This window comes from Polyodon spathula, chromosome 1 (genome assembly GCF_017654505.1).
Source record: "Polyodon spathula isolate WHYD16114869_AA chromosome 1, ASM1765450v1, whole genome shotgun sequence".
NCBI lineage: Eukaryota > Metazoa > Chordata > Actinopteri > Acipenseriformes > Polyodontidae > Polyodon > Polyodon spathula.
Window position 1 is genome coordinate 26,062,816 of NC_054534.1, and position 13,050 is coordinate 26,075,865.

The 13,050-nt window shown below is 38.4% G+C and overlaps 1 protein-coding gene across 1 annotated transcript in view; it reads left to right on the plus strand.

The window, feature by feature from the left end:
• ptpn13 (protein tyrosine phosphatase non-receptor type 13) overlaps window positions 1-13,050 on the plus strand; it is a 92,401-nt gene that overhangs the window by 27,700 nt on the left and 51,651 nt on the right. Inside the window, exon 8 of the mRNA XM_041251020.1 lies at window positions 3,542-4,084. Within this exon, the coding sequence (XP_041106954.1) occupies window positions 3,542-4,084 (543 nt within the window). The remainder of the gene's footprint in view (window positions 1-3,541; window positions 4,085-13,050) is intronic.

Sequence of the window (13,050 nt, forward strand, 5' to 3'; positions counted from 1 at the left end):
GCACTGGAGTGGGAAGGCACAAGAACCAACCTGTCTCTTTAGTCTGCATTAAATGAAACCACCATTGTGGCTCCATATCTTGGCCTTGTGAGCTCACAAAATCAAAGCAATTTAAAACATTCACAACACATGTTATCCTTGAACATACAACCATAATGGATAATATTGCCTCTTTTCACTCTTTTGTTATTTCTACTCGGTAAACTAATGCAGCATGCATTGGATACTGAGTTTTGAAGCAGAATTAGCAGTTTATTAATATGTATCCAAAAATGTGATTGCATAGTATATCTGCCACCACCACCTTTCAAACCCCTATACAGTGCCTATAGAAAGTCTACTCCCCCTTTCTAAATGTTCACATTTTGTTGCCTTATAGCCTAGAATTAAAATGCATTAAAATAGTTTTTTTTTAAATGTATCTACAAATCCTACGCCACAACTTCCAAGTGAAAAAAATATTCTAGAAATTTGTTGAAAATGAATTAAAAATAAAAACTGAAATGTCCATCCCCTTGTAATAGTGATCCTAACTTTGCTCAGGTGTAACCAATCACCTTCAAAATCACACACCAAGTTAAGTGACCTCCACCTATGTTAAATTGTAGTGATTCACCGTAGTCCCGCGTTATACCGCCCCCCTTATAATGTCACCCTTGCATACCGCCAGCCATTCTTTTTGAACAAGTGTTACCAATATAAAAACAGTACTATTATTACCCGTTATATCGCCACCCCACTTTCCGCCATCCGCCAACTTCCCAAGCCAAGCAAACATAAGTAAGCATTGTAGTTTCCCTCATTGTAGCGCTAACAAAATAATCACGGTCAATTAAAACAACAAAGTTATGCAGTTAACCTTTGACTCGCTTTCCTAATTCGTTGTTAACCGAACGTTCATACCAATGTCATCAACACTCCCGCTATTGTAAGTCAAAGCACATTTTCCCATAATAACAATGTTATAAATTGTGGTTACGTTCTGACTTTTCAGCCAAATAATATAGTTTTACAAAAATGGCCCGTTATATTGTATTCATGCAAATATTTATTTAACTCTTTACACTCAGCCCAATGGTCACGCATATTACTGAGACACCTAAAAGTACAGGCTCGGGGCTTTCCAGTGACGTATTCAGTGTGTGTACGTGGTACTCCTAGCAGGAAATAAAGTGCAGTTAAGCCCCACGTCATGTGACAGAGGTCACAGCTTAGGTTCCGTTTTGAGTCAGTTGTTCTTATCACCTTGTTAACGGCAAATAAATGTAAAAAAAAAAAAAAGTTACATACAAAAAAAATGCTAGACAAAGTCAGGGCGACCACAGCAGGTACTGCTGTTCGGACACCGAGCATGCGCACATGACGCATGGCTCAGGTCTCGCCGTGAGGTAAATGCCGTATTGATGTTGTAAAGTCGAAGCAGGGGAAAAATGCAAGAGTCGTAAGTGCTGTGCGTTGTAAGTAGAGGATTGTCTGTACTATTAATGGAAGGACAACTGGAGACATTGTAATGAATAAAAACAAAAGGCTTACCTTGATAGAACTGGTCGATTTGTTTAACCTGAAAAAGGCTTGACGCAGTCTTAAATAAGTGATTTTTTTAATGTAAGAATGATGTTGAACTTAAATTGATTTGTGAAATAGATGGCATTGTTCAATGGGGATAGTATTGAGCAGGCTTACTGTCGTGCCACAAACAGTAAAGTTCAAATGACCAGTACAGTAAAAAAAAACATACGCTTTTTTTTAATGGAATTGTTTGGGTGATTTGACACTAAATGAGTGTCTGTTTTTTACTAAAAATATAAAACGTTTGAATTTACTGCAAATATAGGTTTTTTAGATTTTTTTGGACCCTCCACTATAATGCCAAACTCTCATATTGCCTGTTTGTTTTTTACCTAGCAGGCGGTATAAAGAGGGTTGACTGTGTGTGTGTGTGTGTGTGTGTGTCAATCTTTCAGGTAAATTCGATTTAAGGATGGTTTAAGTTGTTTACTAAAGGGGTTTTGTCCATGAAATTCCTTAACACTCCAAATCCCACTTTTTGGTTACCACATTACTCACAAAGCCACACCCACAGAGCTTCATATAAAAGTGTACTGAAGGGGAAAACAAACTTTGCTGTATTGGTTTAAAATGTATTGTCTTCAACTAGAATGAAAAGATAATCCAAGAGTTCCAATAAAATAATACAAAACTGGAAATATATTGGTGGGAGGTGCTTAAAGAGCACCTTGGTAGAGACTTGAAAAGTCAGCGTTATCTTAACTATGGTTTTCTTGTTTAGATTCACTTTGCTGCATTCTCTGTTTTCACAGGCTCACCAGATTGAGGTGACCTGAGACAGAAACTGATACAAAGTGAATCTAAACAGGAAATAATCCTCCTATTAGATTACTTTGCTCCAAACAAAGTATCTGAACAATTGGTTACAATTTTGGGCTAAAAAAAGGTTGTGAGGGGGGAGTATTCACAAGCTTCTTTAGTATCCTAACGTTCAAAGTTGGCGGTGCACCATTATGTAAATGAAATAACTACTGCTGATAACCTGTAATTTATTCTGCAATTCCGTCGTTGGATAAAAGAAGCTCAAAGAATGGCTTGTGGTTGTTATTTTCTGTTGTGCAACTTCAACATTGCAGGCTTGTTCACAGCTCTGGAAAGATTAACTTCATTGAAGACTGCAGACTGCCACTAAAGGCTTTGTATATGGGCTGAAGCAATGTGTATGATAAACAGTGTACACAGATACCATCTGGACATTTACATTACTGAGTCTTGTTTAGGTCCAGTTAAAAAAAAAAAACACTACCATATACTTTTTTTTTTTTAATCCTCTGGTCATATTAACAATACAGACCACTTGTTTTCAGACAGTGTCTTTGCATTTGGTACACTGTTGTATTGTATGATTCTCTCAGTAAAGTTACAGTACAAGTGGTGTCCAATGAACATTAACTGTCACTGCTACGTTGGTTTAACCTCTGGACATATCGATGTTACCGATCCATTTCAATCCAATATGACATTCCCCTTTGGTTACACTCTGTAGGATTCTTTGTTTTAGTTAATGACCTCCCATGTCTAGTTGTATCGTGATTTTGTCAGACCTCCCTTGTCTAGTTTTAGTGTGATTTTTGTCAGCGTTTTTTTATATTCACTGAAATGTTCTGGAAGGGGGAACTGGATAAATCTGTCCTGAGCTGAACAATTTATTTTGCTTCACAGGTTACCTGCTATGCCCACTATGCATAGCTAGGAATAGATTGAAAGAGTAACAGCACAGATACATTACAGTGTGTGTGGGGGTGGGGGTGTGTGGGACATGGTATTGTCCATACAGTATAAAAGAAAGGTCAGCATGCTGGATGCAATTTTAGAATTTTGAAGTCATTCTATTGAAATTGGGAATATTGAACAGACACGTTGGTAAAGTAATCCAGAATTGTGTATATAAAAGAACCCAAATTCTGTTCTTGATTGTGATTGTTCCCCATTTCCTAATGTAATTGTTTTTTGTGTATTATTGAATATGCAGGAAGAAGCACAACCCTGAACGCTGTGGAAAAGTACAAAGCTCGGTTTCACGAGCAGGCCTCCCTGAACCGAGGTCTCAGTAAATCCATGGGGTTCCTGGCTATCGGCAACAAACCGAGGGAGGAGGAAGACTGTCCTCCTTGCACGTCCTCGGATTATAATTCTGGGCACGAGGACGTGGTGGATGAGAGTCACCAGCAGGGAGGTAAGCTGGGCAGAATGAACAAAAGACCACTTTACCGCAATGAGGATTATGGATGCAGTAAAAAAAACTGGGCCTCCTCCATGGACTTGGATTACCCTGACCCAGCGGTTGTCAGACATGCCGGAATGGATGACAGAGTCGCAGTCAGGCCCAAGTCTGCCTCCAGAGCCAAGGAGGCCAGGCATTCAGATTATGGAGGAGTTACTGGCACCCTGGGCCCTCGGAAAGCCCATCACCTGTCAGAACTGTCAGTCTGCTCCGCTTTATCAAGCGCATATGACAGGATTAAAGACCGGCAAAAAAAGCTACACGTGCTCAGAGAAGCCATGGATGTCGATGGTGAGTTTGATTATTATCTCAGATGTACTCCATTATTAATTTTTCCATGAGAAATAGTCATGTTCAAATGTAGATAAATGGAATACAGTTGGGGCTGGGGTTATTAGAACTAATCCAGGATATATTTGGGGCAAGAAATGATATATTTTTCTGCAAAGTCTCTTGTTTAAACTAATATTTTTAGAATTACTTTAAATATAATTTATAGTGCAGTAATCATAAAACATGAAGTGCCTCCTGATGACTTTTTGTTACTAGAGCATAACAAATACAGAGAAACCACTGCTAAAGAGAAATCTGCTGCTTTTTTTTTCCTGTGTAATCCAGAACAAACAGTGTTCTGGTCATTTTACAAGATTAGAAACACAGACATACTTGCATTTCAATCATTGCTGAGAGAGTGCTCTACAGCAGAGTGTTGTGACAACCAATAATTGGAGTCATGTGTGGAGGATAATGGAATTCCAAACATTGCTTGGCTTACCAGTGCTTGGCATACTGTCTTGTAGCTTCAGGTGGTGGTACAGATGAAGTGTGTTCTTGGTGGGTGCGCTCAGAGGAGAAGTTGTATTGCACACAGAGTGTTCCTGGGTTTGCATGATAAAGCTACAATAAACATTGTAGCATATGAAGTGTGTTTTGGGGTTAAGTAATTTGAGGTGTTTCTATCTCCAGAAAGGTTTAAAAAAATTGTTTTTTTTTTTTTTTTTTTTTTCATTTAATTGATCAACAGTCCCCTAGTACTGTTACTCAAAACTAGACAGATGTCATATATGACAGCTATAATAACATTGTTATTGAGTTCCTGGTCTCAAAGTCAAAATGTATGTTGTATTTTATATTTACCAGTATTTTAAAAGGAAAATAATACAGTGTATACAGTATGAAAGCGATGTGAAGCCGATAATGGCAAGCAGAATAATAGTTACCTGCAACAAACTGCCACTATCATGCTGAGTCTGACCTAGACAAACTGAGTTAATTTGATTAGCTTTTAGATCTTTTTTAAATAAAGCACTATTAGATATTGCCCTTTCCTGGCTGTCCATCATATATTATTCTACCATACTGGGGAATATATATGTATGTTACTACTGTGGGCAACTGATTTGTGGGCTTCCCATTATAGATGCAGTGGCCCTTTTCAAATCAAAGTACAAATTCATCATCGTCACTTAAATTGCTTTCACAGGGAAAGTGGAACTAGCTTAGAGCTCTAATCGTATGGTTTATGACTCGTTCTGGACCTTGTAGTGTACTTATTACCCCAACTCAGACCAGCCTGAAGTTCACGGATTCATTCCTCTCCATGTTTTCAGCAGAAAATAGACTTGTCTGGCTATTAATTCTACTCAGTCTTTTGTTCCTGTAGTGGCCGTGTCTGATCAATTCCATACCTGCGAAGTTGCAGTGGAAAGTCATTTCCATTTAGACACTGTTTTTATTCCATAACATGGAATTTATTTTGAAGGGAATCATTATGGATTTAGATGGTGTTCCTCTTTATTGTAGCCAAGTCCATTGTCTGAAATACTAATATTCAATCTAAGACACACAGGGACTACTTCCAAGAAGAAATACCATAGGGTTAATAATACATTTTCAACAGTTACTTAGAACCTGTCATATCTGATTTAATTGGTTCGAGAGGACCATTGGATATGTGAAAATATTGCATCTTGGATGGAGTTGTTATACAACATTGCAGTTGTTTTATTAACGTCGGGGCATTATAAATTAATATTGTCAAGTACATCACGGTGTCTAAAACACCAAAGTGCGGTACTGAAAGTATACTATACAAAGAAAATCAATGTAAATGAGTGCAAAGCAAAACATTCAAATACAGTGTTTGGTCATTTACAAAACAGCATTCCAAAAACAGTTGTTATCATTCTTAGTCTCTCAGTCCATGCCAAAATAATCCAAGTTTTTTTTTGGTTTGGTTATTTTTTTTTGCACCGGAAGTGCTTGTGAACCTGAGACCAGAAAGAAGTTTAAAATAACAATAACCGTAAGAAGAAATGTAATTGAACAAAACACATAGAAAAGTAATGTAAGTTTAGCTTTATGATTTGCTTTGCACATGGGATAAGCTGTATCTTTTTAGCTGAATTGTAAATTCAAACTCATTGCCTCTGAAGAACTAAATATAAGTGAGGAGGCAGTGCATAGTGTTTCTGTTGGATAGGCCTTCCTCAGGAAATACCTGTGGAGAAAGCTGAAATATTTTTTCTCCACAGGGATTTCCTCAAAAGGCAGAAATATCTGCAGAAATCCTTAATTCCTTTTTATTTTGCATACCAACACTAGGGCACCCTTTGTTTTTATGTTTGGATCAAGGATCAGTACTTGTCGATTTCAGCCAATGGTTGGTGCATTCTTATATTTTGTTTTGACTGTATTCATACAATAACAAGCCTTCAAATAATTAATAATATAGAGCTCCAATTGTAAGAAGGAGGTTAGTAGATTTAAGACTGCATCCTTTCTGAGGAAGAGCATCCGGTTTTGAAAATATAGAGTTATATAAGGCTATCAAAATATATAAACTATACTTCTACACTTTATATATACTGTAGTGTACGCACAAGTTGGGAAGACAGAAAGGCTCTCGGGGGTTAACATGTTGGCCTGGTCCTCTAAGAAGTGTAAGTTCAGATCAGACAGCAAACATAACCCTTTTTCTTTGCCTTGCAGATGAAAGCCTAGTGCTGCTAATGCAATTTTAGGCTGGATTAACATTACCATAATGTAAAATTCATCACTACTGCATTACCAAAAACTAACTTAATGACGTAAATTGACTCATCTCCTTCTAGCTCATCAAAGTATTTTAAAATGAAGCACTGTAAGTCATCAAAGCAGTTGCAACAATTGCCTAATAAATACAGTGCCTTGCAAAAGTATTTAGACTCTCCCTATGTGGTGTCCCATTTTGTGAAATTACAAAGTGATGCATACACATTTTTTTTAAACTTAATATTTTACTAAAAACTTGAATGCTCAAACTGAATGCTTATAAGGATAAGATAAGTTACAGTAAATGTCAGCTAAAACTAAAGAGAAAAAACTGAAATGTGTTGATTGTATAAGTATTCAGACCCGTCAACTCAATATTTGGTGGAAGCACCTTTGGCAGCAATTACAGCCGCAAGTCGTCTGGGGTAAGTCTCTACCAGCTTTGCACACCGGCTTGGTGAAATTGTGCCTGTTCTTCTTGGCAGATTTGCTCAGGCTCTGTCAAGCTGCTTGGGGATCGCTTATGGACAGCAGTTTTCAAGTCTTTCCACAGATTCTCAGTAAGATTCAAGTCAGGACTTTGACTGGGCCACTCAAGGACGTTCACTTTCCTATTCGTAAGCTACTCCAGTGTAGCTTTGGCCTTGTGCTTTGGATCATTGTCCTGCTGAAAGGTGAATTTTCACCCCAGTTTTAAGTCTTTAGCAGACTGAAACAGGTTTTCCTCTAGTATTTAGAGCTTTTTAGAGAAACAGGGCTGGGCAGATCTTTTCTTTCATGATGATGTAAAGATGTTCTCCATCTCAGGAGAGGGTACCACCAAAGAAAATAATAACACCAAGACTGTTCTTTTCAAGCATTTCTTTTATAACTAGAGTAGAACACTCCAGGTCCTAGATGATCAGTGGAAACTGTAGTGCTTCTGAACAACATTTAAGTTGCACTTTAGGGGGGCTACGGAGAGAGGTTCTGCAGTGAATCTTTCCATTTAATTGGTTGTAGGTAATATCAGATTTTCTATTTCCTTTTTGTGCAGAAGAATAGCTCAGTCCTTTCTTTTTAATTTGGGTTTGCTTCACCTATAAGACTCCTTTTGAGATGCATTTGGTAGGGGCGTTCAGCAGTACAAATGTAAATCCATGTTTAATGTGTTAATTGCTAAAACCTTTTGGTTAAAAAAAAAAATAACAAAAATACATAATATATAGTGTTGTCTTAAAGAGGTCCTGTTGCTATTGCAGAAGAACAGTATTAAAATAGTTTGATGATAAAATAGTTTGAACATAAATGTAGACCTAGAGGTTCAAAATGTGCTCAAAATCAGCAGTTTGCTGGATCATACCTGAATGCTACCCAAAAGGTCTGTATTGGCTGGGTTTGAGAACATTTATGAAAATTGAAAGTACTGTGGTATTCATCATAACCAACTGGACTGACATTTAGAAAAAAAGGCTGAATATAAGGCAACTTCATATATATCATTATGTTCAATTATATTTAACACTGGCCAGTTTTAAACTATACATTACAAGCACTTCCTCTATATTCTTACAGGCAACATATTTTATTAAAATGGGGACAAAGAGATAATAATGTGAGCCTAATTAATTTGCAGGATCATGCCAGAATTGTAATTGATGCTTTGAGTACACTACTGTGAGCTGTGCAGCAGAGCCAGGAGACTCTCTAGCAGTGGGCCTCAAAGTCGTGCATGTAGGCAAATTTGTGCCTGCGAAGCCAGACCATCGTGCCCGCGGCAGCTGTTCTTAAAGTATGGGTCGTGAACACATTTCTGGCGGGTCGTAGCGTGAAAATAAAGAAAGCTTTAACACATTTTCCATCAAAAGTGCCACAGCAGTCAGACAGTGCTGCTCACTTATGCCATGCTTGTATGTACGCGACTTTTTTTCGTCCTGAATGGCTTTTGCAATACGATCAACCAATTGACTGTCAGCATTGTCTCTGCGGTAGCTCAATCTAAGTTAGCTGGGTGGGACATAAACTGTGTCTGTTTCAGGTGCAGGTACAGACTGTAAGTTTAACCAATAGGAGAGTCAAATATCTGCCAAGTTTTATGCAGCTGTCCAATCATAAACAAACAGAGGCCGTTCACGGTATTGTGCATGAAAATTGAAAGCGAGTGAGTAGCCAAAGGGAAAGTGAAAGATCTGACAGCTGCCCAATCATTCGTGGGCAGAGGCGGATGTTAATATGTTAGTAAGCACTGAGTTGTTGAGAAAAATAATACATTTCAGTATTTAGAATTTAATTTTCTATCTCCTATTTTTTTATTTCACCAGACAGAGGAAACCCTGTAGTATATTTAGTTACGAATCCACTTTCTCTGAATAACTGTACTGGAGATGAGCGCTCTTTAAAACAGAGTTTCTTCAACTTTGCATTCTGTGAGGATTGATCTAGAGGAAAAAAGTAACAGTATGGCTTCCACTGGCACTAGTTTGTAGCTGAGGGGTTATAAACTTGCATGGGACTTGAGACTTCTTTGTTACGATGACACATTTGAAACTACGGTTTCAAAACTTAATGTAATGGTTTTTCTTCAAAATAAATAAATGTGACAAAGTGGTACGTGCAGGTACAGGGGTGATGCAGTGCAGTAATGAAACGCAGAGTGTTATAATCCCAGTTTTGAACAGTTTCTAATTGTATACAGGTCTGGTACCCAAACAATAATTCCCCAGCAATACACACCAATGTGTAGAGCACGGCAGGAAACAATAAGAACTGATTTTGCAAACTAAATAATAGTACACGTTATCCGCCCCACAATACAGTACAATACACCAGTGGCTTTTTCACAAATTGTTTGGTAAGTCAATCAATTACCCCCTAGGTAGGCACCACAACTTATAAACAAAAAAGTTTACTATCACTTTTTGGTTTTTAAAATCTAACTAAGTAAGATTTTGGTAGTTTTAAATGTGTCATCATAACAACTAAGACCCAAGTCCCATATGCAAGTTCATAACCCCTCAGCTCATTGGAAGCCAACATTGTTACCATTTCCTCTAGATCAGTCCTCAGAAAATGCACAATTGAAGAAATAGCCAGTTTGGATAGAACTATGTGGTACTTTAACCTCACCAAAGTGTCCATAAGAAATGCTCAAATGCAAATTAAAAAATCTACCAAAAATCCAAAATTCCCAGATACCAACATATTTTGCTTGCTGCTTGTAGATCTCATTAAAATCTATCCAAACATGTCTTTGAGTGATTTTTTGGAGTCCCCCCACGCAAGTTATTACAGCCTAAACTTGGTACAAATATCAAAAATTCCAGTTTCAAGGGGGTTTAGTGACCAGTGGTGGGACTTGAAACCATAATAATTTGGAAGACTGGTTCCTAAGGTTCTTACAGCAATACTTACATTTTAGGACCCACGTCCCCTACAGGATAAAGGGTTAAGCTGAAGTTCGAATAAAACTTGCCACTTACCCCTCGTGTTGCAGTTTGCCAGAAGTGAGTCAGGTGCTCCTAGTATTTTGTTTTGAAAAGCCCAGTTCAATAAGAGTAGAATGAGGTGCTACACATGATGGTAGCATCTAAATTGCGCCCAGGGTTATTTTTCCGGTCAAGGTCCCTTTCTCTTTGCAAGGTAACAGGTTGAAGGGGAAATTAAAAAAATAAATAAATAAATTGGCTATCATTTTCGAACTCCAGTGGGCAACGGCACTGGTGGAGTTGGCATGGAATGACCCAAAAACATGATTACTGTTCTATATAACGTATTTTTAAACTACATGTGGAATGTTTTATTCAATTTTTATGGATTACCTGTAATTATAGGATTTAATCAATTATAAACAAGTAGCTATGGTGACGTTACCAGTAAATTATGCAAATTAGTACCATTGACGGTTCAAACATTCCTTTGGTAACGTGTTCCGAACCTTCAAAGGTCAAAACTGTACCCTTCGTTGCAACCCTAGAAGGACATAGAAAAATAACCACATCAGGAAAATAAATTCTGATCTCCATCTTTAAGGACACTCTGCTCCAAACGTTATTGGGTTCTCTAAAGTAATTTTGTTATATATGTCCTTAAAATACCATAATTCCTAACAACCAAGGGTAAGTTTTATATAACAGATTTAGGGCCCGATAATCGAAAGGTTTGCACACCGCACAGAGGGGTATGCGCGTTGCAGATGGCTATTGTGCCGAAATTGTGCCAGGTTGCCATTTTCTAAACGTCCTTTTGCACGTCACAATCCATTTTGTGCTGTGCAGAAATAAAGTGTATGCATCGCGCAATATGGGGGGAGTGGTCGAAAATATGCGTGTTCCTGGTATATTCGAAGGTATGCGCCAAGCACAAAACCAGGTTTGTGACATGCAGAATAGGGATTGTAAAAGGACTACGTTAACTCCGCGCACACTACCATTCCAGCACTGATTACAAATGGGCAACAATGGGAAATGGGGGTAGCATGCAGAATGTCCGTCGACATGTCGCAAGGCACACCCAGCAACAGCAACCCCGACATAGGCGAAGATATGCTGAAAGGGTGTACCGGCCTCGGCGCACATATGAGGAGCTCAGCAGTGAGCAAGTCTTATCCAGGTATCGTCTTGACTGAGACATGCTGACTCATCTATGTAGATGACCTGGACAGAACAAACCTGCACAGTCATGCCTTGGCTGAGTAATTGGTAGTGTCTGTCTGTATGTGTATCCTGGCTACCGGGACCTTCCACAAGGTAGCAGGTGATACAGTGGGGATCACCCAGTCAGTCGTGTCCCACCACCTCGACAGATTCATAATCACATTGCTGCAATGTGCTGAGGAACATATTAAATTCCCCAGTGCCAGAGCAAATTGAGGAGATAATGCTGGTTTTTATGAGGTCATTTACCTGCCGTGCATGGGAGGTGCAATTGACTGCACCCATATTACTATCCGGGCACCTGTTCCGGTTGTCCTGTTCTATCAAGATTCCAGTTGTATTCAGAATAGTGGAAAATTTGAATATCTATTCCATGCCATGTAAGTAGGGTATTCCGAATGAATCCATCCGTATTCTGGATACCAGTATTCTGAAAACATGATACCAAATACCCACTTAGTATTAGGATAATATCGGAATACTAGCCCTTCTAGACAGCTTATTCAGAAAAAAACTTTTTTTCTAGACACACGAGTCGACGTTTTATAATCTATAATATATAAGATGACGGCTTTTGTGCCCAACAAAGCCTTTGCAAAAACTGTGCAGAAATATATTAGTACTTGTATAATAAGCATAATAAGCAAAGGATCCTTTACCTGCCTCAGTATGCACATTTGGGATTTTAAAATGCAAAAAAGAATGAGATCTGAGGCCATGGTTACTATGGGAAGCTGTAAGATATTCATTTAAATAAGTATATTCATATAATTTACATTGAATAGCCTTATATACCAGAATATACCAGTGCTTCAACCTCCGTAAAGCCATCCAGCCTATCATATAATATACAATGATGAGTATTAAATCTTTGTATTGTACCTCAATGCTGCATGATATAGAGTCCAGTTTACCTAAAGTTGATGGTGATGCAAACCTGTATACTGCATCACCATAGTCAATTTGCAGCAAAAACATACAAGCAACAAGCCTCTTTGTTTCCATAACATATATAACATGTTCATATTATAGTGACGTTTATAGCGTATTCCCATGCCCAACAGACGAGTGTAGAAACATGCACTCACCTCTGTCCAGCACACTGCCTTCCTTCTGTTCCTTTAATACAGTCCTGTTAGCATATGGTAATGCATCGGTAATTAAAAACATGTGGTGCAAATGTATTCTAGGTGGACATTCAATATGTGCATAGCGCAATCAAATTTTTATTGGGCGAAAGCCCTAATTCGTCTGAATATAACAATATCTACGCGATAATTGTGATGCGCTTGTTCCAATAACTACGCACAGCTAGTTCCAATAACTGCACACCCCTGGTTCAAATAGTGTCAGAGTAACAGTCCACTCTGGAGTTGGGTACAATAGTAGAGAACCCCAACCCTCCCTCTCCGGATGGGCAGATCAGTTATGTGTTTTATCACTGTATTGATGTGATGGACAGCGGTAGTGTGTTTACATATAAAGTTATATGTGTTCTTCACTGCTCCACAGACATATCGGCATCCAACGTGTACCATCAAAGTATGGAAATGTAGATTGGGAGAAGGATGAAGAGGGGAGGGGGGTCCTGCC